This window comes from Stegodyphus dumicola, chromosome X2, assembly GCF_044657685.1.
Source record: "Stegodyphus dumicola isolate Sdum_Otavi_A_Nest chromosome X2, ASM4465768v1".
Taxonomy (NCBI): domain Eukaryota; kingdom Metazoa; phylum Arthropoda; class Arachnida; order Araneae; family Eresidae; genus Stegodyphus; species Stegodyphus dumicola.
The window spans coordinates 46,212,652-46,237,907 of NC_140781.1; the positions used below are offsets into that span (position 1 = coordinate 46,212,652).

At 33.9% G+C, this 25,256-nt stretch overlaps 1 protein-coding gene across 4 annotated transcripts in view; it reads right to left on the bottom strand.

Annotated features, from left to right (window-relative positions):
- Window positions 1-25,256, bottom strand: part of LOC118187367 (uncharacterized) — a 781,272-nt gene that overhangs the window by 456,071 nt on the left and 299,945 nt on the right. For all 4 annotated transcript variants that reach the window (XM_085810184.1, XM_085810185.1, XM_085810186.1 and 1 more), the window contains exon 3: window positions 9,213-9,304. In XM_085810184.1, the coding sequence (XP_085666310.1) occupies window positions 9,213-9,301 (89 nt within the window). In that variant the 5' untranslated portion in view covers window positions 9,302-9,304. The remainder of the gene's footprint in view (window positions 1-9,212; window positions 9,305-25,256) is intronic.

Sequence of the window (25,256 nt, forward strand, 5' to 3'; positions counted from 1 at the left end):
TACATGTATGTAGTAATTCTCCTAGCTAACGTTTATTTTTATTTAACGCGTGTTGTATAGGCAGGCAATAAAATTCGTCCTTTACGTTTCGATTTTTCATCTGAACTAAACATATCTGATTCATCAAAAATTTTAATTAACCTTGAAGAGACATTAGGATTTTTTGGAAGCAAGAGAGATTGAAAAACTAGCAACCGCCTTCGCCGGGAATTGAACCACGGATGTCTGGCGTGCAGAACCACTACACCACGAATGCAGGCTAGGTAGGTGGCAGAAATACCTTATATACTCCTCCTTTTAAAGGGCGACTGGGGATTTTAGAGAACCCAATCGCCGAATCCTGGGTGTGGAGAATCATCATCCACGACCCTTTTAGTTCGGACGCCACTGTAGAGACATTAGGTATATCAGGAAAGATGAAAAGTAGCAACCGCCTTTGTCGGGAATCGAACCATGGACCTCTGGAATACCGGCCCAGCGTGCAGAACCACTACACCACGAAGACACGCTAGCAAAGTGGGAGAAATACCTTATATACTCCCCTTTTTAAAGGGCGACTGGTGTTTTTAGGGAACATAGTCGCCAAATCCTGGGTGTGGAGAGTCTCATCCAACATTCTTTTAGTTCGGGCACCACTGTAGAGAAATTAGATATTTTTGGAAGCAGGAGAGATGAAAAATATGCAACCGCCTTCGCCAGGAATCGAACCACGGACCTCTGGAATACTGACTCAGCGTGCAAAACCACTACATCACTACATGGTGGAAGAAATATCTTATAGCCTGATAAATAAAAAATAACATTATATATGGTTTTTTTGACTGAAGTGCGCTATTTCGTACATGGAAACTAGGTATTTTAGTTGTTAAACATTTAGTTTATTAAATCGTCTATTACAAGTAACAGAATGATGAAAAGAGTATAGTAATATCAAAAACAATTTTTGGAATAGTAAAGAATACTATACAAAGCTTTATTAAGTATAGAATCAGCTTTGAATGCAACTGTTCTGGAAATTGTAGTCAAAGTGAAATAATTCTCCTTCAAATGAAAGCGCGTTTTGTGTCTGAAAAAAAAAAGTAAAAAAATAACTAAATAATAATAATAATCATAAGCTATATTAAAATGCACTTCAGTCTGGATAGTTAAATATTGTATCAGGTTCATTGATATGTAAAATAATTTCTTTAACCATGCGTGCAATGTAAAAGAGAAGAGCCATAAAAGCGCTAAGCGAAGTGAACGAAGCTCCGAGTGTTGTAAATAGAGCCTTTCACATCAAAAGAAATAGTTATTCCTAAAAGTGGAGCAGAGTAATTGTCTGGCCACTCAAACTTATTTTAGAGCCGGATGTTGAAGCGCATTTTATTCCGAAAATCACATCGTCCGCACAGATGTCATTTTTTACTTTATTTGCCGGAGTAAAACACTCAGGATCTTGTGATTCGGAAAGAAAATGGCGACATGGCATTATCTCCCATTCAAAAGAGGAAAATCTTTTATTCTCAAATAGACCTCTAAATGAAAAGCAAGATGAAATTCTGTCTGAAACGTCCAAAGGCAAGCAGTTAAGTGTAAGTGCTAGGAAGGCTTTAGTTCCGAAATAATCGACCCCCCACACAAAATCTTCATCTTTCCAGAAGAAAGGAAAACCATAACTCGATGGAAGAAACGAAATCCTGCGTGCACTTTTTTTCCAGCTTGCTCGTTTTATAACCTACGATTAGCATAGATATGATACTCTAGGCTTCTCACTTCCCGCACTAAGTATCAGAGTCCTCCGTAAAGGCGACTTAGAGGACCATCAACAAATTACTTCTTTGAAAGCATTCTCAAAGCAGGTGATATATTTAAATGTTAACTGTATTTGCTTACACGTACAAATGTAGTTTCAAAAAATAGTCACGAAGTCCTTTGGCCTCTGCAGGGATTGATACTACTTTATAAAGAACAAGTTAGCAGAATTAATTAAATATTCCTAAATGGCTTAGTTAATCCTAATAACGCGGCATTTACATAAACGTTTATTTGCTTCTTAAAGCATCGTAAAGTAACTCATCAACGATAACTAAACGCTTAGTCTATCTTAGTTCTAAAATGGTCTTATTAGTTGAAGAGTATTTGAAGCGAAGAAACTTTCATCATAATGATAAAGCTTCTCGGAAATGTCCTTCAGGACTCTTTTGTAAATTTCACAGACTTTATCTTGGTTAATTCTACGCTGAATCCTTGCATAAGAACACTCCACAGTCGTGAGACGTTTTGAAGTGCAAAATAAGTTATTCAAATATCGATACATATTACATTCATGTCTTGATTCACAATAAAATATCAACAATTCTTTCCTTGGGGCACACATTTTTTAACTCTGCTGTAATAACAACACTGGCCATTCTGGCGTACTCAAGAATCTTTTCTATTATAAATTCTTATATCTTACTTATCAGTAAAGTAAAATCTATTATGAATAAATATTCTTTAAGTTTTAACAAGGAAATATTAAGAATTAATACGAACACTAATATATACATTAATTTGTATATTTCATACACAAATTAAGTGTATTTTTATACATATTTTAATGCACTATTGTGAATACTAATTTCCTAAACGGCATTTCAAAAACTGTTATTATTTCTATGAAGTTAGTGTGCTATCCGACATGCCGTTGCAATATTCAATAATACGTTATTTGTTTTGGGTGCGGATAACTAATAATATATTTTAATTTTTTTTAAATATTTATTACATTATTTAGTTTAATTTATTCATGCAGTGTATTCATATGTTATTTATAACTTCGTGCTTCCTACAGATCGAATTTGTATTTGTATGAATGGATGAATTTTTTTCACGGCTGCCTTCATTTATATTATTATATAATGGTAAAAAACATATTCATGCTTTCTGCACATACTTAAAATCATGTCTCGGTGTTAGTAATTTAAGATAGTTTATATATGTTAGTAATTTAAGATAGTTTATATAAGCTATGTTAAAATTTCGTATTTAGAACTGGATGAATTTTTTCTTGCTCCCTACATTTGTATTATTACATAATGAAAAAAAGAGATATTCACAGTTGCCGTATACGCACTTAAAATTATGTCCCGGTGTGATTACTTTAGGATGCTTCATCAATATACAACTGAAAATATATACAAATATTAGGGTAATCGGAGTCCTTTTCATCACCGCGCATTTTCTATGATGTAACGTGTTTTTGTATTTTGAAAACAAATCAGTTCTCTAAATTCCAAATGCAAACGAAAATGATTTTGAGAAAGCAAATAACTAATATTAATGATTGACACAGTTCAGCTTTTTGTTTAAATGGATTTCGAATCAATGATAGTTTATTTTAAATAATTTAAATGTAAGTGATTTTTTCTCAGTTACTGTAGTTCAAGCAGGCTTTTTTCCTCCGAGTCAATTACATTAATGAATTTCCTTCAATTAATAACTACAGTGACTTTAAGAGTTCTAAACCTTTTAGATTAAATGCAGAATTAATAAAATTATTAGGAGCAAAATGTGAAACACTTGTTCTGTTTAAAGTTAATTAGCAAACATTTTTTAATTTCTTCAAACAAATGATGAAGCAATGTCGGAAAACATATCTACAAATACTATTTATGCTCTATTAGTATCGACATAAACTACATACAGAAAAATCAACCCAATACTGCTGCTGATATAGTACAAATGCTGATAAATTCCTCCTCTGAAGATGAAAACCGAGAATATTCTTAATCTGATTCTCACATCAAAATAGTCGCATTTATATAATTTTCTAATGGGATGAATAATTATTAAAAAGTTTTTAATGTTTTAAACCTATTTTAATTACAAAAAGCTAATTAAAAGATTTCACTATTTTTAACTGATAATATTAATCTGGGAATCATTAATGTAGAGTCATTTGCTTATATAGTATGAAATGTTTGGATTATTTATTAATGTTCATTTCAGTTTCAGAGTTAAATATACAAAAAGATTTGGTTATGGATATGGTAATAGTTGTATGACGAGCTACTACAGGAAAATAACTAAGATACTTTGTGGTTTTTCTTTAAATGCCAAGGCAACTCTATTTATCAGACAAGTTTAACGCAGGAAAAGTAGGAAGTGTTAGAGTTAAACTGTTTCAAACTTCTCCAGTTCTTTGAAACAGAATACAGTTTTTTGCTGACTTTCCTGAACTTAACAATCTTTCTTTACTTTTTGCTAACTTATGTTCCACTAAATTAACATCAAAAAGAAAGAAGTGGAAAGCTTCAGATATTCACTACGTTATTATCAGTTTTACTAAGAATAATAATAAAGAAATAACATCAAAAGATATAATAAATAACACATAAACTAGACATTTAGACACCTTAATTAATAAAACGTATTGATAAAGAAATAGCTGTGTAAACTTCCATTTTTTAAACTTAATTTTTGATTGTGAAGCATAGTACATTTTTAAAATTATTAAATATTAATAACATCAAACTTGATAAGGCTCATATGATTTAAATTAGACGTTATGTGAAATCATGTAAAGACTGCCAACATTTAAAATAAAATCTAGGCCTTCTATTTTATAAAATAATAAAATTATTTAAATGTGTTTAAACAAGCTTTCTCGATTGTATTTTATGTAATTCTTAGTTGCCATGCTTTCATAAAAGTTAATCATATTTATCAAAATATAGTTGTTTTGCTTTCAAAAATTATCAGATCTCAAATTTATCAAAATTTGTCTGCTATATTTTCATAATTATTAGTTGTAGCATACAACATATTATTTTGGTAAAATATAACAAACAAAAACCTGGGGATTAAGCTACATTATTAAGCACTGTTAGAATGCTGATTATATGCATTTCAAGATTCCGCAGATATATTACAAAAATTAAGAATATTTCTTTACAAAAGGTGCAGTAATGTTTTCCTTGGATAAGACAATTTACTAGAAATCTTAACTTTCCGCCATGAAAATAAGAGAAATTTTATCATGATTATCATAAAAATAAAGGAGAACAGATCTTTTTATCAATCTGATCCTAATAAGTGTTAGTGAAAAAAAGTTCGAAGATGGTCACCATCTTCAAGCATTTTTCTCTCTTTTTTTTGATGCTATATTCGATATATATAAAATTCGCTCAACCTAGAAGCTTATTTCAACAGTAAAGTGTATAGTGTATATATAAATGAGCAGTGTATATATCAGTGAAGTCTTGCTCACTTCTTGGTTGCTATTTAGTTCTCACACTGCTTTCTGTCTTTTAACCACAGCACACCTTGGTTAAACACGAAACACTTAAAATATCCTTCGATAATTTATTGGAACAACCTATGCTGTTGTCACTAATGGTGTGCAAATTATATCATTGTGTATCAAACAGCTCGCCAGCAATGTTTATTAAGTCCTTTCTGGTGTTACCAAAGAGATGTCTAAATATGAAATAGCCGCCATATCTCTCCTCTGCTGTTTATGCCCTTAGGCCTAAGCACGTTGTTGCAATCAATATTGACACGTTTTGATACTGACTTCACGGATATAAATTACTTGACAAACTCTGCGAACGTTGGGAAGGCACAGATTTTGACCATGAATATTGTTCTCATTTACGTAAATAAATGAAAAATATTTATGTTTCATTTTCGGTGCCGTTTTTATATTGCTGCTTTCTATTTCTTTGACGATCATGAACTAAATTAATAAAGAGTGAAAGTAAACACGAAATGAGAACATCAAGAATAAATTTCGCATTAAAACTGGAAACGGTAATTTCGAATATTATATAATAAATTAGCTATTTCATTCCTAGGTGTGCATCATTCAATGCTATGGATTAAAATATACGCTAAACATTCAATGGATATCTAAAGGTATTTTAATCTGAATGATTGCTATAGATTAATTATTTTGAACTGCAATCAATTCTCGCTATCGCGCCCGCTTATAACGAAGCCACGGTTATAAACAACCAACCTTTGGGCCCCATCCAAATACGTATACATTTATCGTTATTTTATAGGATTGTAACGAACTTCTAAATGTATATATTGGATATAACAAACTTTGTGAATGTACTGGATTGAAAATGTTTCTTAGTTTTACAACTTTTTTCCAGAATTTCTGCAATTTTCAAATGAAAAATTGCTAATCCTTATATTCGTCTTGTTTGGGGTGTTAGAATAATAATAATAAAAAAACTTTTAGACTAATGTTCTATTTAGTTGACCTTTTTCTCTGAGTTAAAAATAAAAGACTATGCGAGGCATGCGACCCACTTAGTTCTTGGAAATCCAAGACACAGAATAAACATATCTTAGAAGATCCTATTGTGCTGCGTATTAAAACAAAAAGAACAATTGATCTATTGAGACAAAGAGTTTGAATCGTTTCTTGGATTCCATTCGAGTTCTCTGATTGAACTGTCAGACAGCAATCTCTTTAAGGCTGACCTGATGCTTTATTTATATTTGCAAATACGTAATTTAGATGGAACTGTGTAACCGGAAGAATGGATCTAAACCATGACTTTTAATGCTATGTAATTTTTCATGTAAAATTATTAACGTATTGTGAAACTGAAAAACAACGGAAAAGAAATTTAGTAATTGTAACTAACTTTTAGTATTTTTTCAAGTTACTATTAATATCTTTTGGGAGATGTGATAATGCTAGCCACTCTTATTGTGCGATGCATCAATTAAATTTTACATTATTTTGTGAGACGATCCGTTTTTCCCCCCTTGTCAAATCGGATACAGCGAACCGAACTTTTGTTCCCTTGAAGAGTTCGTTATAGCGGGGTTCGACTGTGTAACGAAAAATATGGGAGCATTAAGAAATCAGTACGGGACTCGAGAGATTGAAAATAAAATTAGCTAAAGAATGGGACGATTGGTCTTCATGCAATAAAGACAATTTCCGTAAAAAATTCCAGTTAAAAGTTAATATGCAGTCAGGTAGTAAATGTGATAATGTTTACTTGTGATAATGTTTTACTAAAACAAAATAAGAAGGTCACAGCGTTAAAAATGTAATATTTCACTTAATCCATACTCTCATTGCTATAAAATATACACTTTTTAGAGTAAAACGTTAAAAAAATTCGCATATTTCCAATTTGTAGTTATGAGACGTACTAAATAGTTGTGAATGCTAAATTTTACTTTGCACGCTGATACACAATAAAAAATTCATATGTGAAATTATTATAAAAGTTTGTGCCAAACGAAATTTAAAATTCTGATTTGGAATCATAATATTAAATTAAATTAATTTGATTTGTCAGTGTTAAAGTAAACGAATTTTATTTGACATAAAATTACATAGGGGAGGAAATAAACTTATTCCATAAATGTAAAAGATAATCCTACACATGTTTTATGAAGGAAAAAAAACTCATCAAGCTACAATATAATTCGTTAATAAACGTAAATTTAAAGATAAACAAATGAGAAAATGATATAAATGATTTATAACATGATATAAAACTAAAATTAAAATTAAGTTTATGACTAAAACAATAAGCCAATTGACTTTATTACTAATCTTATTAAACTGTTAAATGACATTTAGCATAATACGCAGATAGAAAAAAAGCATTAAAATAAAGGAAATAAGCCCCCAATAAAATAACACAATGAACATTTATCATGTCAGGTAAGTAAAACTATATTTTAAACCAAACTGTAAAATTTTCGTAAAAATGAATTTAAAAAAACGTAAAAAATTTAAATTAAACAGTTAAATTAAGTTTAATAAGTTTAAAAATTAGCCGAGGAAAGTAAGAACGTTTAAGACATTGACGATGTTTTCTGAATTATAAATGTTGAAATGTAATTAACATCACACTAATATTTCATTAGCATATTAATTAAGAGCGCAGAAATATAATTAGCACCGTGCATGTTTCATGAAAATTCCTCTATGAGGTCTAGAATTAACAATTAAACATTTGTGTTCTTATTAAAGCGTCCCCTATTCTTAAAAAAAAAAAAAAAAAAAAAAAAAAAAGATAAAGAAAGATGAAGATGGGGACGCATATGCAAATTTCATCTTCATATGAATCGGATGACACATATGTCGCAAGAAGCATTTTAAACGACGGTAGGGAAAATGAGTGATATGCAGAAACGAAGTTGAAAGCGAAGTTGAATGTGACAAGCCATTTATAGATTTTTTTTTTTATTCTCTCAAACCCATTTCAACTCTTTCCTGTAATATGTATCCAGATATTTTTGCACACAAAAGGGGTAGGGGGGAAGAGATAGATTGTATCAGCGGTATTCAGGAAACCTAGAAATTAATGATCATCTTTTAAATAATGAATATAAAAGCTCTTTAACAAATGTTCAGTTAAGTGAGATTTATCAATCACTTGATAAAAATTACCCTTCTAGTTTAAAATGAAATAAATGGCTAGCAAAACAAGCACATGCACTTAAAAATTTAGCTTGAAAAAAACAAAAATTTGCTTTAAAAAAGAAAAGAGTAGGTAATTAAGTCTTAAATAAAAAAGTTCTAAAACAATTGAAGCCTAATGTAGTTAACTCTCATTATAATTATATTAAACAGATTATATTGTAGAGGCCTTAGGTGGTTTAAAGCAGAAGTGAAAAATGCGTAACGCCCCCGAGAGGACTCGAACATGTGCCGTGTGTGCTACTGTTACACAACAAAGGCATGGTGGCAAAAGAAAAAAAAATACCTTCCAATATAAATATATGCTTCAGGTCAGACTTTTAATAAAAACACTTTGTCTAAAATTAATTAAATAAATATTATTTATCTGATGAAATGTCGCACACGAACTATAGTTTTTCTCCTTAATTCTGACGTTCGAATAAATCTTATCTGTCAGTTATTCCCGGTTTATGTTTTGCATTTGTTGAGAAATGTTTGAAATCCGTTTAAAAATCTAAAAATAATCAAAAGTCATTTTCAATTTTTCAGCAAATTGTACAAGGGAGTTTTAGTTTGTTAAATTTTCATCTGATAACAGATAGCCGCTCGATAAATACATTTTTAGAATACAAATTTAAGGTACTGACTACTTAAACGACATCATAATTTTTTATTTACGATCAGTGTCTTATGTTCCGCAGTTTATTAATATAATGCTTGGCATCTTTTAGCTCTTCAAAATTGCAAATTTGCGTTAAATATGTGATGATAATTTGTAGGCAAACAATATTGGTGTATTTACCAACTTGCGCAGCAGAAGAAACTGTGATAGATTTTCTTGCTATCAGGATTCCAAAATACTCTGGTCCATTCTTTTTTTCTCTGCACCATTACCTAAAAAGAGAGAAAAATATTTATGAGTTAATTACTAGGGCTATAAAGGGCTTCACTGATAAAAATAATATCGTATTAGTCCAAATATAAAAAGACTTTTTCAATTAAAATAAGCTTCTGAAAACCACTGTCATATACAGCTTAATATTTAACTAACGGGACAAATATGTATTGCAGTTAATTTGCGTTATATTAATGTTAATTTACATTAAAGTATGATATGATGACTATTTAATTAGATTTTATAAGCATACTGAATATACCAAACTCATATACACTGGTGTGCAAAAATTAAGGACGAGACGGTTTTTTCAATATAACTTTGTACAAAAGCTTTCCAAATCAACACATTTAATACCGTAAGATCCCCAATACGTAAGGAGATGAGTAATGTAAGCAACACTTACTAAAAAAGAAATCAGAGGGATAAAAAGAAGCTTTATTGAAAACGTAGCATGGAGCGCAATGCGACTGAAGGCCGAAACATCCCTGTGATGGGTGTTCAGCAAGAAACATCCGGTCTTTAATAGGAGATATGATCTCCCCTGACTGCTAGGCAGGTTTCACAGCGTCTGCCCATGATGAGAATGAGGGTGTCGATGAGTTGTTGAGGCATTGCTGCCCATTCGTCTTGCAGCGCCAATCGAAGCTCCGGAATCGTTACTGGTGGTAAGGTACGAGCTGCCAAGCGTCTGCCTAGAAAATCCTATACATGCTCGATGGGATTGAGATCCGGAGATCGTGCCGGCCAATCCATACGTTCAATATCCTCACTCTCTAAGAGCTGTTCGGCAGCTACTGTGAGATGACATGGTGCATTGTCGTCCATGAAAAGGAACTGTGGACCCATAGCGCATCTAAAAAGACGCACATATGGAAGAAGAATCTCGTTACAATAACGGGTCCCGTTGACTGAACCTGCGTCGAAGATGTGAAGATCTGTAGGACTACCAACATGATGCCTCCGCAAATGAGAACACCGCCACCTCCATATCTGTCCCTTTCAATGATGTTCGAGGGATGATTGCGGCTTCTCCGCTCTCTCCAGATGAGTATGCGATGAGAATCGCTACTCAGACTGAATCTGCTCTCATCTGTAAAGAGTACTCGTCCCCATTCATTGTCTCTCTAATTCCGGTGTTCCCGGCACCACAGAGAACGCCTTCTCCGATGGGCAGGCGTTAGAGGTAAACACCGTATAGGGCGTCGTGCAAACAGACCACCACCGTGCAGTCTTCTGGCCACGGTAAAACGCGATATCGGTCGTCCAGGCCCCTGTGTCGTGTGTCTAGCGATTTCTCCCGCTGTCTGCCGCCTGTTTCTTATGGCCTGTAAGGCAATATACCGATCATCTGCGGGTGTGGTTCCTCGTGGACGAGCACTACTAAACCCCCGGATAGCTGTTCCTGTAGTTTGAAATTGTCTCCAAAGTCGTGAAACGATGCTGTGAGCAATTCCGAACTCTGCAGCCACACTTGTCACACTGCGGCCTTCCTCCAACTTCCCAATGATTCGACCTCGGGTAAAAGCATCCAGATGTCGTCTAACAGATTGATTATTCGCCATTTCTCGCTGAGGCAGCAACTCGGTGTGATTTTAACTGCTATACGGCGTGCAATCTCTTTGCCAGAAATACTGATCTTACACCGACAACATGCTTTATACTACTCAGACACTCCCCCATTACGTCTACCTGCATATCTGCGCATGTGCTACCGTACATCACCTTACTTAATCTCCTGATTGGTCTTTCTGTCCACTCTGCCTCTTCGTTCAGCTGATATGCTAATTTTTCGACTTCGTCCTTAATTTTTGCACACCAGTGTATGTTAGGCCTTCTGACATTCAGGCTTGCTTGTACAGCATCTTCAAAAAATGCAGAATCATATTTGATGTCAGTCGTATAATCACGTCAGTACGATTTTTTTAATTGCAAGATAAAAATCTCAAGCATTTAACTTCATATATTGCACTGTTTCATTTATCAAGTCTTAAATTGTTTTAAAATACCTTTTGAACGAATAATACTTTTACTCGTTTATACATCAGATAAATGGTTTCTAGACTTTCGGCAGTTTTTAACATCGACGCATCACAAAAAATTAGAGATATTAATGCATTAATTAGTTTTAGGCTGTGCAAATGTGCCTAATATCGCACTTTTCGAGGAAGAAGCCGTTGAAAATGCACTTGAAAAAAATTCGAAAGTATTTTAGTAAGAGTGATATCCCAACTCAAAAGATATTCAATAGATTTCTTAAAATATTTCTTATCGTTTGTTTAAAATCAGTCAGTACTTTTTTTTGCAGAGAAACTTAAGTTTCCAATGACTACAGCTTAAAGAGAAATATTGATTATTCAGAAATGTATTCATCTGGCAATCCACCCTCTTAAAGCCAAGAAAAAAATGGCAACTCGAGTATTTTGGCTGTTGTATCGAGAATAGCACGTTTCGAAGGGTAAATGGAGTCATTTCGTTATTGGAATTGAAGCTTCCTTTTTAATATTTTTTATGCATTTCACTTTCGTCATCTACTCAAACGGTATAGTTAATTAAATACCAGTGCTTTCGTATAAAGTAGTTGCTGCTGGGAAAAGAAACACGCTCTGCATACAGGAGAAAACATTAGCAAATTAGTCTTCCCTTTCATTTAAAACTGCAATTATAAATTTGGAACAGGGTAAATGAACTGCAATTCTAGTGGACGCAACAGATAAGAGTTGAAAACTGTAGAACTCTGTTTATAGGAGCAATAGAAGTCAAGCCAATTCAGGATAACCCATGGGGAATAATTTTCGGCAGTTAAAAATAGGAATAAACATTTCTAAGAGAAAACATATATTATAGAAAGCTGCATATTGTCATGTATTATTTAAACTAATTAGTGATCTACTGAGTTTTTCTTTCAAGGTTAGAACAGTTCTCGTAACCATTTGATGAAAAGTATACTGTTGTGACTCAGCATAGCGCTTTACTATTGACCACACTAGAGTTACAAAATGCGTGCCAAGGAAAAATGAGACTTAATATATGCGGAAAAATACAGCAGCCTAAGTATACCCTGTTTTATTTATTCATTTATTATTTTTTAGGCTGCTCTGTGCACTCAAAGGGACGTGATTATCAACAATACCGTGTTCACGAGGCGACATGTTGATCAACAAATCCATTTCCACGAGGCGACTTGTTGATCACGTCGCGATAAGATTTCCATATAAATTTGTTACCTGACGGCATTCATTTTATACCAGATCAAACTGCTGTAAACTTTCTTCGCGTGTCAGAAAGGTATTGCTTCTCGGTCTCTATGGCTAAGATCAAATATGTAGTGGTTAACATTACTAGAAGACTTGAATAAGCATCACATGAATCATAATTTGCAAAACTTTGAATGATTTCTTTTGACCTAATTACTAAAATTAGCGTTAAAAAGGGGAGGTTCTTAATAAAAGGTGAATATGAATATTTATTGCTGGTTGCATTAACTTACCAGCAAAGATTTGCTTGTTGTAATTTTTCACGAGTGATTAGTCACAGGAAGCCAAAGTTTAAGTTAGACTTTGTTGATATAGTGAAATATACTCGATTTAACTTGAATTTTTGTTGAAAAGCTGCTATTCTACTTGTAAGTTATCAGGGTCTGTTTCTGTTAATTTTTAATTTCTGAACTGTGTGGTCGATATGTTCTTAAATATTTTTGTTTGGCTTATTCTCTGGTTGTCGTACTGTCTTCTGTAAAGCGGAAGGGAAGAAGAGTCATCCAACCGTCTTTTACGGATACTTTGGGTAAGCTGGTATTTGTAGATTCTACTGCGTTATTTACATTGTTCTTAATTAAGTTTATAAATATTAATTTTATTTAATAAAGAAAGAATAAGAAATAAATAGACTTCTAAGTAATATAAAATATAATTTATAATGCTAGTAATTAAAATTATGATAGGTGTTTTTCTATAGCTAGAAGAACCCAACGTTTAGTCCAAACGAATGTGATTTCTCAATCACCCGAAGCGTTAGCAACAAGCGAAAAGATGATGCTAGTTTAAACCTGGGCAAAAAATTGAATTAAATGCAAACAGTAGTTATATTTTTGTTGTTGTCATTTCTTTCAGAAGATGAGAAAACAGTAATGTAAAAACCCTTATAGCAAAATAGGGGAAAAAAAAAAGACTAAAGGAGATTTAGTTAATGCTAACAATTAAAATAAAAAAAGACACAACAGCAAATTACTTGCGTCCAAATGATGGAAAAAATATTTCTGCTATAGGCTGTTACTTAAATTAAGCAATTATTGTAGTCCCAAATAAATCTCGCAGCATGTATTAAGTTCATTAAAATAAAATTAAAAAACAACCATATCACGGTGGTATTTATTTTATGCGCAAAACACAGCTTTAGTAACTGCCATTTTCTTCAGACATGTGACTCTAACATGCAGTTTCATTGGCTATTGTACAGCATAGTCGCAGCAAATTGTTTCAATCTCATTGTCACTTCGACTGGTGATGATGAGGATGATTTGTTGACAGACAAGATTCCTTTATGGAAACAGCCTAGTGATGGTGATACACATGTCGCAAAACTCTCTAAAAAATTCGGTGATTTTCCATGTAGAGACTAGTGTCTTCTCGTGATAACTGCGTTACTTTGATACAAAAAAAAAAAAAAAATTATAAGGAAGGCGCAGTTTTAATCTCATGTCTTCTCTTAGGCCTTTTTAATGATGTTATAAAGAACAAGTAGAATGTTCTTTAATTACACCGGGAAACAATTTGTAATACAATATCTGTCGAGTTCGATTTTTGAGTTGTTTTAGAGTTAAATAGGCATGCTGATTTCAAAACTGTAGTTGGTTTTCTTTTACCACGTCAAGTGTTTTCTCTATACCATATGTGAAGGTGACCACTCTCCACAGCAAAGAGTGTGAATCATAGGAGTCTCAATAGGCCATTCAGTTTGTTTATGTAAATAACATGAAGACAGAAAGAGAGTCATTGTTTTGTTGCAATATCACATGCACCAATGTATTATTTGTCTTAAGATTAAAACGGTGTGCTTCCTCCTTGGCCAGCAATTCGGATATAACAAGCATTCCTGTTTTTTTTTTTTTTTTTTTTTTTTTTTCGTTGTACGTATGTGGGACAGCAGAGCTCAGAAGTAGAATTGACTGCCTAGATGTGACTTGAAACCTGGTGATCCAAACCTTCTTCATCAGCCATTTGTCGACAGACAAAACATTATATTCCCACCTTTGCATATGAAGCTGGATTTCCTGAAGCAAATTTATCATAGCTTTGCTAGTTGAAAGAAACTTCAAGTATCTCATTTTAGCTTTTCCTAGCCTGCCATTTGCAAATATAAAGGCCGGTGTGTTTGATGGTCTACAGATTCGGCAGCTCCTTAAAGATGAACATTTCATCGGAACAATGACAAAAACTTCAAAAGAATGCTTGGTTAGCATTCAAAAACCTTGTCAAAGACTTTCTTGGAAATACACGAGCACAGAATTAAAGCAAAATTGTCCAACAGTTTTCGGAGAGCTTCAGAATACTTGCTTGCAACATGAGCATCAAACTGCATTTTTTACATGGCCATCCTGATAACTTCCAGAAAAATCTCGTTGCATTCAGTGATGAGCAGGATGAGCGATTCCACCAAGATTTGAAGGTTATGGAGGCACGGTACCGAAATACATGAAATGTACATATAATGGCTGACTATTGTTGAAACATTAAGCGAGAATGTCCACAGATTAAACGCTCCAGAAAAGGCCATAAGCGAAAATTTTCACCTTAGTATTACCGTTTGCAGTTTAGTCAAAAACATCCTTACTATTTGAATGAACAAAATTTAATTTATAGTAATTATATATAGTCTTTTTGTGAATAAAACTATTCTTGGTACTTTGTTATTATAGCGACCAGGTTGGCGCGATTGGACAATTTTCTGAAGAAAAGGAATGGTATTTTCAAATTGGAGAAAATTATTTATTTCATATCATACATGTTATTAGGTACATATTTTAATTTTAGTTCGATATTTATCCCGGGGAAAAAACTATTTATAAAACTACTTATAAATAAGTTTTTGTTTCTTCTTTCTTCTCTGCTCTGCATATCATCCGCATGAAATTATTTCAGTCTACCACAATCTTACCGGCCATTTGTAACTCTTTGAAGCAAAATTTAACACTCGTTAATTCTATACTCCAGCAGTATATAAATCTGCTCCTGTAGCAAACGACAAACAACTATTCTCGAACCAATTACCGCTTCGAATGCCGAAAGTTCGCTACACTTTTTTCCGTTGCATTTCTAAAGAGATTGGTTTTCAAACTACCACATCATCAAATGCGAATTTGACATTGCCGCCTTTGTGGTAAAATTTCACATTCATGCAAAAATTTCACAGAACTTTCTTCGTTTGCAGGAAAATCCCACAATACTAGCGCATATTTTAAAATTCAGCTGAAGACCAAAAATAGCGCAAGTTGTCTTTAGAGCTTCTAACGTAACCAAAACTGCATGTACGAAAATTGTGGCTTTGCTTATTCAAACTTACATTTATCGATATCGTTACCTGAAGAATTGATATGCGCATGGTTGCCACAATTTGACGACGTCTGAAAATTTGGCGACTTCTACCAAAATGGTTGCAATAGTACAAAAGTACCCTATTTTTTGTGAACAGTATATTTTCTAAGTTTTCCCTTTGTTGTGCTGTGACTTATCTCACTTGCCTGACAGAACAAGCCCACGAAATTCATCGTGGCAAGGAGAGAAAGACTACACCTGTCGTTGGCAAGAGCCTTGAGCACCATACAGGGTCATAGTACGACTTCGCTCACTTCCAACCTCAATTTGGAAGGAGAGCACTAGGAGGGCACGAATCCGAGGCTTTTCCAATCCTCTTCCCCTACCACTAACCCCTCGAGAGAACTTTTGACTGCCCGCATATTTAGAGTGCCCCCATGCCTCACAAACACTATACAAACATCTATGCCTTCTTCGGCATTGGAAGCGTGCCCTTCTGTATCGCAGTCGAAATCGCTAACCAGAATACCGTCTAGACGGCTAAGTTTTTGTATGAATTTTGAGACAAATAGAGGGTTCAAAAGTTGACATGACAAACAAAAGCTGACATTATTTTTGGATTCTGAAGCCAAAAGTTAGTCAAAAGCAAGTGGCAGGTCTAAGACAACGAAATTGCTCTTCTACAGTGTTATTTAACTTTCTCTTGAGGTTTATGTTAACTTACTAAGCAGAACTCTTTCATTGATACCTACGAGAGAAAAAGGGATTTCATGAGATAAATGAAGAGATACTAGTATAATATAACTGTCTAATACAGGGTAGAGTATTACTTTTACATTATTTTACAGTAATATCATACATAGCGTAATTTGTCAATTAAACTTTACCATACATATGCGCGTATACGATACGAACACCGCGTTATGTATAGCATTTTGTATTGTTCGCTGTTTCACCTAACAACGGTTGTTTATTAGAACGAATTTCCCGCGAGCAGATTGCTCATTATGTACATTTCCTTCTTATCAAAATATTTTATATAAGGTAGAATTATACAAGGGAAAGGAAAGGTATATCAAATGCGGGTCAGTTTTGTCATTAATAGACGCTTTTGTAGGCAAATAAATCGGAACTGCCTTTTAGAACTCTTGTCCTGTGAAGGGCCCTGGGAAAGAGTTCTGTGAAGGGATAGATCAGAAGTAGGTTAGAAATGATGTAAAAATATATATAAAATAAAATTTCGGGAAAAAGTGAAGAAGAAGATTTAATTACTATTGTTACATAAAGTAATGATAAATTTTTAGAATTGAGTTTGGTTTAATTGACTACGGTAAAACGAACTGAACTATCTGCCTATAGGGAGGGATGCCTTTGTGGAGGCACTTTCTAAAGGAAACTGGTACTTAAACACCCCATACGGGGGAAAACCACAAAAATGACCATGCATCCAGCCCGTTCGCCTGAAAACGAACCCAGATCGGAACTACCAGTGTTCAGCGATTTTACGACTCTGCCACTAGTGGGCCCTTATTCGGTTAAGAAGCATAATTTGACGACTTCTACTAAGATGGTTGCTTTAATACATTATGTACACAATTATACGATATCTTCAGTAATAATAAAAGAGTGTCTGCAACTAACGACGGTTAAAAAAATAGTATCATTGTTTTCCTAAAGTAATCTTTCTCATACATAAAATAATGCTCATTTTTATGCAATAACAAAGCATTATTTTTTATTGGCATTTTCACTCTGTTTTTGTAAACATAACTAATGCAGAATAATATTTCGAGACCAGAGTATTTTAGATATTTTTTGTGGGAACATTAACCATTTGAATTTATGATACATTTTTAATACGGCAATTAGTCATTCATAAAAAATAAAGAAAAAAAGCAATTTTTAAGCGTATTAGGAATCTTTAAGAATTAGAATAATAAGAGATTAACTTCGTGTAATTTTCATTTAAATTTATAAGAACTTCCTTTTTGTTTACCTGAGATTAAGACAACAGCATCTTGAAAAAGGCTTGCCTTGCAAAAAATTGCATTCATAAAAATTAATTTAAAATATCTAAGGGGCAAAGTACTTGTAAGGACTATGTTAATTTTATTAACAGTTAAATTTCCTTTCCTGTCGATTCTTAACTTCAACTTACCACTTCCGGCCAGAACGTAGTTTTAGAATCACGTCTGAATACATAATGAGAAAGAGCGGTACTTAACCGCGAAGTTCTTCGGTCTTAAGGAGAGAGTTACCAGGTATTCTGTCTGCACGCATCCGCCTTTTTAGGCTACTCTCTCGTAAGCTATTATTACGCTCGGCCGTACTTATGCCCTTGATAGCTTCGCAGTCAATTAGCGTTAAGGGGCCAACTCGGTTAGAATCTTGATAGCTTCGGCTATATCTCTTTAGTTTACTTCTTAGCCTCTTAAGTTCAAGCCCAAGTGTCGGCTTTTATTGTACACTCCAAGACGGAGGTCTGTTAAATCTTATTTGAATAATAAAGGGTTATTTACTCTTCCATCTTGTTGTTCCTTGTCACACGAATTCAAGCGATTATTCGCTTATAGTTCTTAAGATTCTTCACGTTCAACTGTAACTTAGCATTTATAAAGTCAGGAACTCTACATATTTATAGTTCATCCGCATTCTATTCCTAGCTGCTAAACGAGCTGATTGTTTGATGGTTTATAGTTTCCCTCGTTTGTGACTTATATATAGGTGAGTTTCCCTTATAAACGGCATGAAGGCATTCCTTCCCAACTCACTAACGGCGGAATGGTAGCCATTGCTTTAAATTGACAGAAAACTGTCTAATGTAACTAATGCACCAAAAAAAAAAAAAAAAAAAAAAAAAAAAAAAAAGTAGACTTATAAGAATGTAAATACAGCGCAGAAACGAGATATGAATTAGGATTTAGATAATTTACATTATGGCAACGTATGCAATGCCTATTTGCCCAAGATGAAGGATAACTTCGGAGAGAGCTCTTTAAGGCAAACTGTCTATATTCACACTATGGGGAAAACCACGAAACCCCGCAAGCATCCAGTTTGTTTGCAGGGATTTGAACACTGTCGAACTACTAGAGGTCCATTAATGGCCGAGCGGTAAAGTCACTATGCGCTGGTACTTCGCTCCAGGCTTGGATCCCGGCGAACGGGTAGGATGAATGGGCGTTTTCGAAGATTTCTCCATGAGTAACTTTGATACGAGCCAGTTTCCCTTAGAAAGTAGCCCTCTCCCCACGGAGGTGTACTCTCCCTCAGGCAGATAGCCCTCGAGGGCTTCGCCATAATCAAATAAATGAAACCAAACCGAACTACCAGTGTTTAGCTGTTTTACCGCTCGGCCGCCTTTTGGAATATAAATTAAATTTTAAAAAAAGGATCACGGCATCGAAGTACACGCACTGATAGATTTTAATTACAAAAAAGAGCAAAACTAGGCATTTGAAAAAAGTTGCCAGACTTCCTACTCCTTTAGATGAAAGGCTGTTGCAATGCAAAACCAATATATAAAACTAAGAAAAAAATATAAAGGAAGGCAAATAATTATTTTTCCAAATAAAAGTAACTGTAAGCAACTGCTTAAAAAAATCACACTAAGGTAAATTATTTTTATCATTTGTCAATGTCTTTCTCATGGAATCTTATCACATCGTTATACTTGACTAGTCACAATATCGTGTTTTTTAACAATAGTGGAAATAGGGGAACAATAACGAAAACAATAGCGAAAATCAAAAGAAAAGTATTTAGGAACTGAATTGATTCTTGTTGATTAGCAACCGTAAAAAAGGAATGGACGTTGTTTTTGTTTGTATGCAGATATTCATAGAAGCGTCACGCTTTTTGCCTTCTTGAACCATGATTCTTAACTTTTTATAGGAAACGAATTTTTTCTTAAAGAGGTAGTTTGATCTGAAACTTTGCGAGGCAGAAAATAAAAGTATCAGTAAAATACTAAAAAATGTGAATGAATCTGCGCTTAAAAACAGTACTCAAAAAGAATGTGGTAGCTTTTTTGTTGTTGAACAGCACACATCAAAAGGTTTTTCGCAGAAAGGCATATGCACTAGCGCTTTGACCTCCGTTAAATCTGTTTTCCTTATCTCCTGTAACACTTCTTGTTTTCAAAGTAAGCATTGTGAATAAATATTTTTAAAACATGTCTTTCTATTTCGCTCTCTGTTTATTGAAATAACTAACGCAAGAGATGAATTTCTTATAGTTAAGAAAAAAATTACCGCTGTCGAAATGAACTGATGACGAATGTATGTTTCCTTGCTGGAAGTATCAAGTTGGCGCATAAATCTTTCTAGAGGAAGATGTGTTGGCGTGGGCGCACTCATAACGAGAATGATACAAAGTTTCTGAAGTGCGAAGGAAGCCTGTTTGGTTCTTTGCGTAGTTAAATAATTAACCTAAGAGATATGTTTTTTAAGTAACGAAAACTTTTACCACCGTTGAAATGACTTGATGAAGAAAGTCAGTTTTCTTGCTGGAAATATCAGGTTGGAACACGTATCTTTTTATGGAAATGAAAAAGATCCGGGAGATGGAGGCTTAAATTTTGGATATTATTATCTTCACTGCCATCCATTTCGATTTGAATTTGCAGATTCTCTGGTGTTTTCACTTTGATTGCTCAATACAGGATTAGGATTTTTTGATTATGGCAAAGCACTCGAGGATTACTTACCTAAGAGTGAGGGATAACCAAATAATGGAGGGATGCCTTCATGAAGCATGTTTTAAGCAAAACTGCTTTGTATTTATGTTGTATATGAAGGAAAACCACGAAAACTTTCTTGCAAATTTTCAGGCACGAGAACTAGAAGTTTTTCAAGTTTTTACGTCTATCTAATGCTGATTCTACTGACCAGCAACTTATAGATAAGGCGAAGGCGTTCTCTAAAAAGTAGCTTTTCAAGTATGTTACACTGTCTTATTTAGTTTAGAATTTTTTCAGCAAACATAAAAAATTCCACAGTATTCATCTTTTTACTAATACATAAATTTCGTTGATTTCCAGTTTCAAGCAAAGCAGGTTTCCAGGGACTAATCATTTCCACTTAAAAACATTCAGAAATCTTTCATTTTATTTTTGGCTTAATTAGCAAAGCACACGAAGAATATCTCCCTTATGGAAGAGATGCCATCGTAGAGAACTTTCCAAGGAAACCTATTTCATATCAAGGTCTACAGACAAACAAGGTTAGGTTCTTCTCAACGCCTACGTCACATACTTGCAGAAGTGAAAGTAAACAAAGGCACAAAGGGGTAAGGAAGAAGCTGATTTTGAGTAGACTAGGAGTCAGTTACGTCATAAAGCAAACCTTGTAGTTTAGTAACACTGGCGAAAGCCATGGAACATATACTTGCAGTCAGCCAGTTCACCTGAGTTCGAACTATCAAGTACAGGTAAAAGTATGGGGGCACCAGTTATAGACCATAAATCAACTGGTAATGCCTTCTGATACTAACTATTAAATAAAAAAAAAAAGGAAACGAATACGCCCAAAAAAGTGTTTTTTACGTTTTGTGTGCCACCGTTATTTACTAAATATCATGTTTTTCGCACTTAAAACACGTAAAATTCAATTCAACAGCAATATCACAAAATAATTTAAAAAGAGAATATCTTTAGGATTTTCGATGCACAGTCTCGCGCACTGGAGATAATTTTTTCCCCTAACAGTGTTGCCATTACTCGCTTTGAAATCGTTAAGCTTGTTAATTAAAAATTTGTTAAAGTTTTACAAAATTTGAAAGAGATAATAAAACAAATTCAAAATTTTAGATTCTTCATTATAGTTTCTTTAGATATAATGCATGGCGATAATATTTGGTCGCAACCGTTTGAAAAGTGAATCGACGCAAAATGCCGTTTTGATATTATTAATAGCCCTTTTGGGCTAAAAAAAGAAAAAAATGAAAGCTTTATAAGAATTAAAAAATAAAAACGTTGAGGAAATGAGCAACTGAAACTTTATTAAAGATCTAGAATTTACCTATTATGGTAAATCGTACGCTCCCTCGTCCAGTATGTATTAAAAATAATGATTTAGGACATTAAGAGATTACAATATACTTTCAATATAATTTGAAATTTATAAATAAAATTGAAGATCTGCTTCGGTGTAACAAAAATAACAGATAAGCATAATTAGTATACAGATAGATGAACATAATGAGATAAATATAATAAGTACTAGGAACACAATCTTATAATGAGTTGTAGCAGTAATACAAAAGAGGCATTTGTGGGTTTATTACAGTTATGAAAATATATTACAGTTTATAAAGTTCACAAATGGAGTCATTTTGTGCATATTCGCAGTATCTAAATGTTCATTGCACTTATGCAGTATGAGGACTTATACTTGGCGTATATCTATGCCGTAGGAAGAGAGTCGTTGCATAATTTTTTAAAACTTCGGATACAGATATTTGAGTTCCAACAATCATTATCCAGAGATCTTAACCAGTAGGCCACTGGTGGGGCGGTTTATCATGCAATACAATGAATCACAAAAACGCTTTTGCAGCCAGCTCGTTTGCCTGGAATCGAACCCAAGTCGATCTACCAGTGTTCAGCGGCTTTACCGATTGGCCGCTGGTTGGGCCCTTCGATGAAAGTATTTTTTTTTAAAACAGGCAGCCTCGGGTGTTTAGGTAGAATGAGCAACCTCGCATTAAGGAAGCTGTATTAGATTACATGTATAAGGTATATCTCCCGCTTTCCTAGCGTGCCTTCGTGATGTAGTGGTTCTGCACGCTGGGCCGGTATTCCAGAGGTCCGTGGTTCGATTTCCGGCGAAGGCGGTTGCTAATTTTTCATCTCTTCGGCTTTTCCAATAAACCTAATGTCTCTGCAGTGGCGCCCGAACTAAAAGGGTTGCGGATGATGACTCTCCACACTCAGGATTTGGCGATTAGGTCCCCTAAAACCCCAGTAGCCCTTTAAAAAGGGGAGTATGTAAGGTATTTCTGCCACTTCCCTAACGTGCCTTCGTGGTGTGGTGGCCAGCACACTGAGCCGGTATTTCAGAGGTCCGTGGTTCGATTCCCGGCGAAAGCGGTTGCATATTTTTCATCTTGCCTGCTTCCAGTTAACCTAATGACTCTACAGTGGCGCCCGAACTAAAAGGGTTGTGGATGATGACTCTCCATATCCAGGATTTGGCGATTAGGTCCCCTAAAAACCCCAGTCGCCCTTTAAAAAGGGGAGAATATAAGGTATATCTCCCGCTTTCCTAGCGTGCCTTCGTGGTGCAGTGGTCCTGCACGCTGGGCGGGTATTCCAGAGGTCCGTGGTTCGATTTCCGGCAAAGACGGTTGCTAAATTTTCATCTCTTCGGCTTTTCCAATCAACCTAATGTTTCTACACATGTAGTATACACAACAGAATTTTAGCTGGAGTATCATTGCAATAGTTAAGTATGGTAAATTCAGTAAGAAAGAAATAAAAATGAATAACAGATAAACCGCATTTTTGAATGCCAGAAATAAAAAAAACTTACCTTTAAATACATTATTTTGATATTTTGCAAAGGTGTTCCATCCAAACTAGTAGATAAATACATAGAATGTTGATACCTCCGTCCTGGGTTCAATTTTCCGGGGTGCTATGAGCACGTCTTTTCTTGTGTGTAAAAAAAATCTTGAGCCTGTTTCCTTCGACAATCCTCCATGAAGGCCTAGTTGCTAAGCAAGATAGCCCTCGAGTTTTTACCGTAATGGTTTTGTAAAATGAGAGTATGTTTTGTTCCGCTTCTCAGTTTTTTAGCAGCTAGTACTGATGGAAGTCTCTGTGACTTCGCTGAGACGTAGTTTTAACTTTTCTTTTACATGTGATGTAGATACAATACTTGAATGAATGGTATGTCGCAATGAGATCGATAATCCACTTTAGATTTAAAAGGAATATAACTTATCCACTTAAGTTTTAATTTCAGTATCCAGTTTCAAAGTAAGACTTCTCTAGATTTCATTTAATGAAAGATTAAAATATTTCTATTAATGCATAGCAGGAAAACAGTCTGAATTCAGTCATTTGCTGAAAGCAAGTATTGTTAACATGAGTAAGGTCATAAACACGTAAACAAGATTCGGTTATTTGAAATTACGCAATTTTATTACGCAAGAGAATGAACTTGCTTCACGAACCAAATAAAGCGATAAGTCGACAAGGACGTCTACATCTCTTGTTAACTGCTGATCGAATGCCAAAATTACACACTCCGTGGTGTTCAATGCGTGTGCGAAAAGAAAATACCATTTCGCTAAATCAAGTTCTGAACTGTCCTCAGCAGAACGCATGGCGTGTGTGACAAGTCCTATAAAAAGATCTCTAGAAAAAAATGGTGCTTTACTCGTCACAAGACGACCCAACACTTTTTTTTTTTTCACGCAAAGAAAGAGCTAAAAACGCTTAATGTATCATAGACGATATGCAGTACGACGTTAGAATTATGGATGTTTCGGGTGGCATTCATTATCTGTGAAATAGATCCTTCTCGAGCAAGTTTTGTCTTTGGGAATTTTATTTCAATAAAGCTCTCTTTTTTCAGAACGAAGCGTTTTTTTTTCATTCCTTTTTTTCCCCTTCTTTAAAAAGTTGTCGAAAGCTCATTTCTTCAAACGATTCGCTGCATGCTCATTTTTCACATGAAATATTTGAGTATAATTTATTTATTAATTTTTAATGAAATAAATTTTGCCAAATAATGAGTAATATTATATATATAAAAAGAAACCCTCTTCTTAATAATATGCTCGTAAGACTTGATATTTTAAATATTCTAAGCATTCAAAGAATTTTCTTAATTACTATAGTACATTAGTAATTACGGCAACTAAAATAATTACTATTGTACTATTGTGCTATATACATAATTACTATTGTACTATTGTGCTAATACATAATTACTATTATACTATGGTGCTAGATAATTAATATTGTACTATAGTGCTAGATAATTACTACTGTACTGCACTGCATAATTACCATCAAGTTATAGTATTTACTATTGTACCATAGTAATTATTATTGTACTCTAGTAATTACTATTGAACTGGGGTACCACAGTAATTATAACAAATTAAACTTTTGCAACAGAAATCAAAATCGAAATAATATTAAATTAGTGATTTTAAAAATCAGTCATTTCTAATTTTTATAAATTAACGCCTTTTACACTGTTTCTTGCTTTAGAAGTATATAAATGCTTCATTATGAAAAAAATTATCTCAATACATCGCAATGAAAAAGAGTGCATTGTAAAATCTTTACTTAGAGATGAGTTTTACTATGCTTTTTGTCAAACATAGCTTGGTATACTTACTGCTAAGTACTGGAAAAAAAAAGAAAGATCAGTTATTATTTTAAATATCATAAATATGTAAA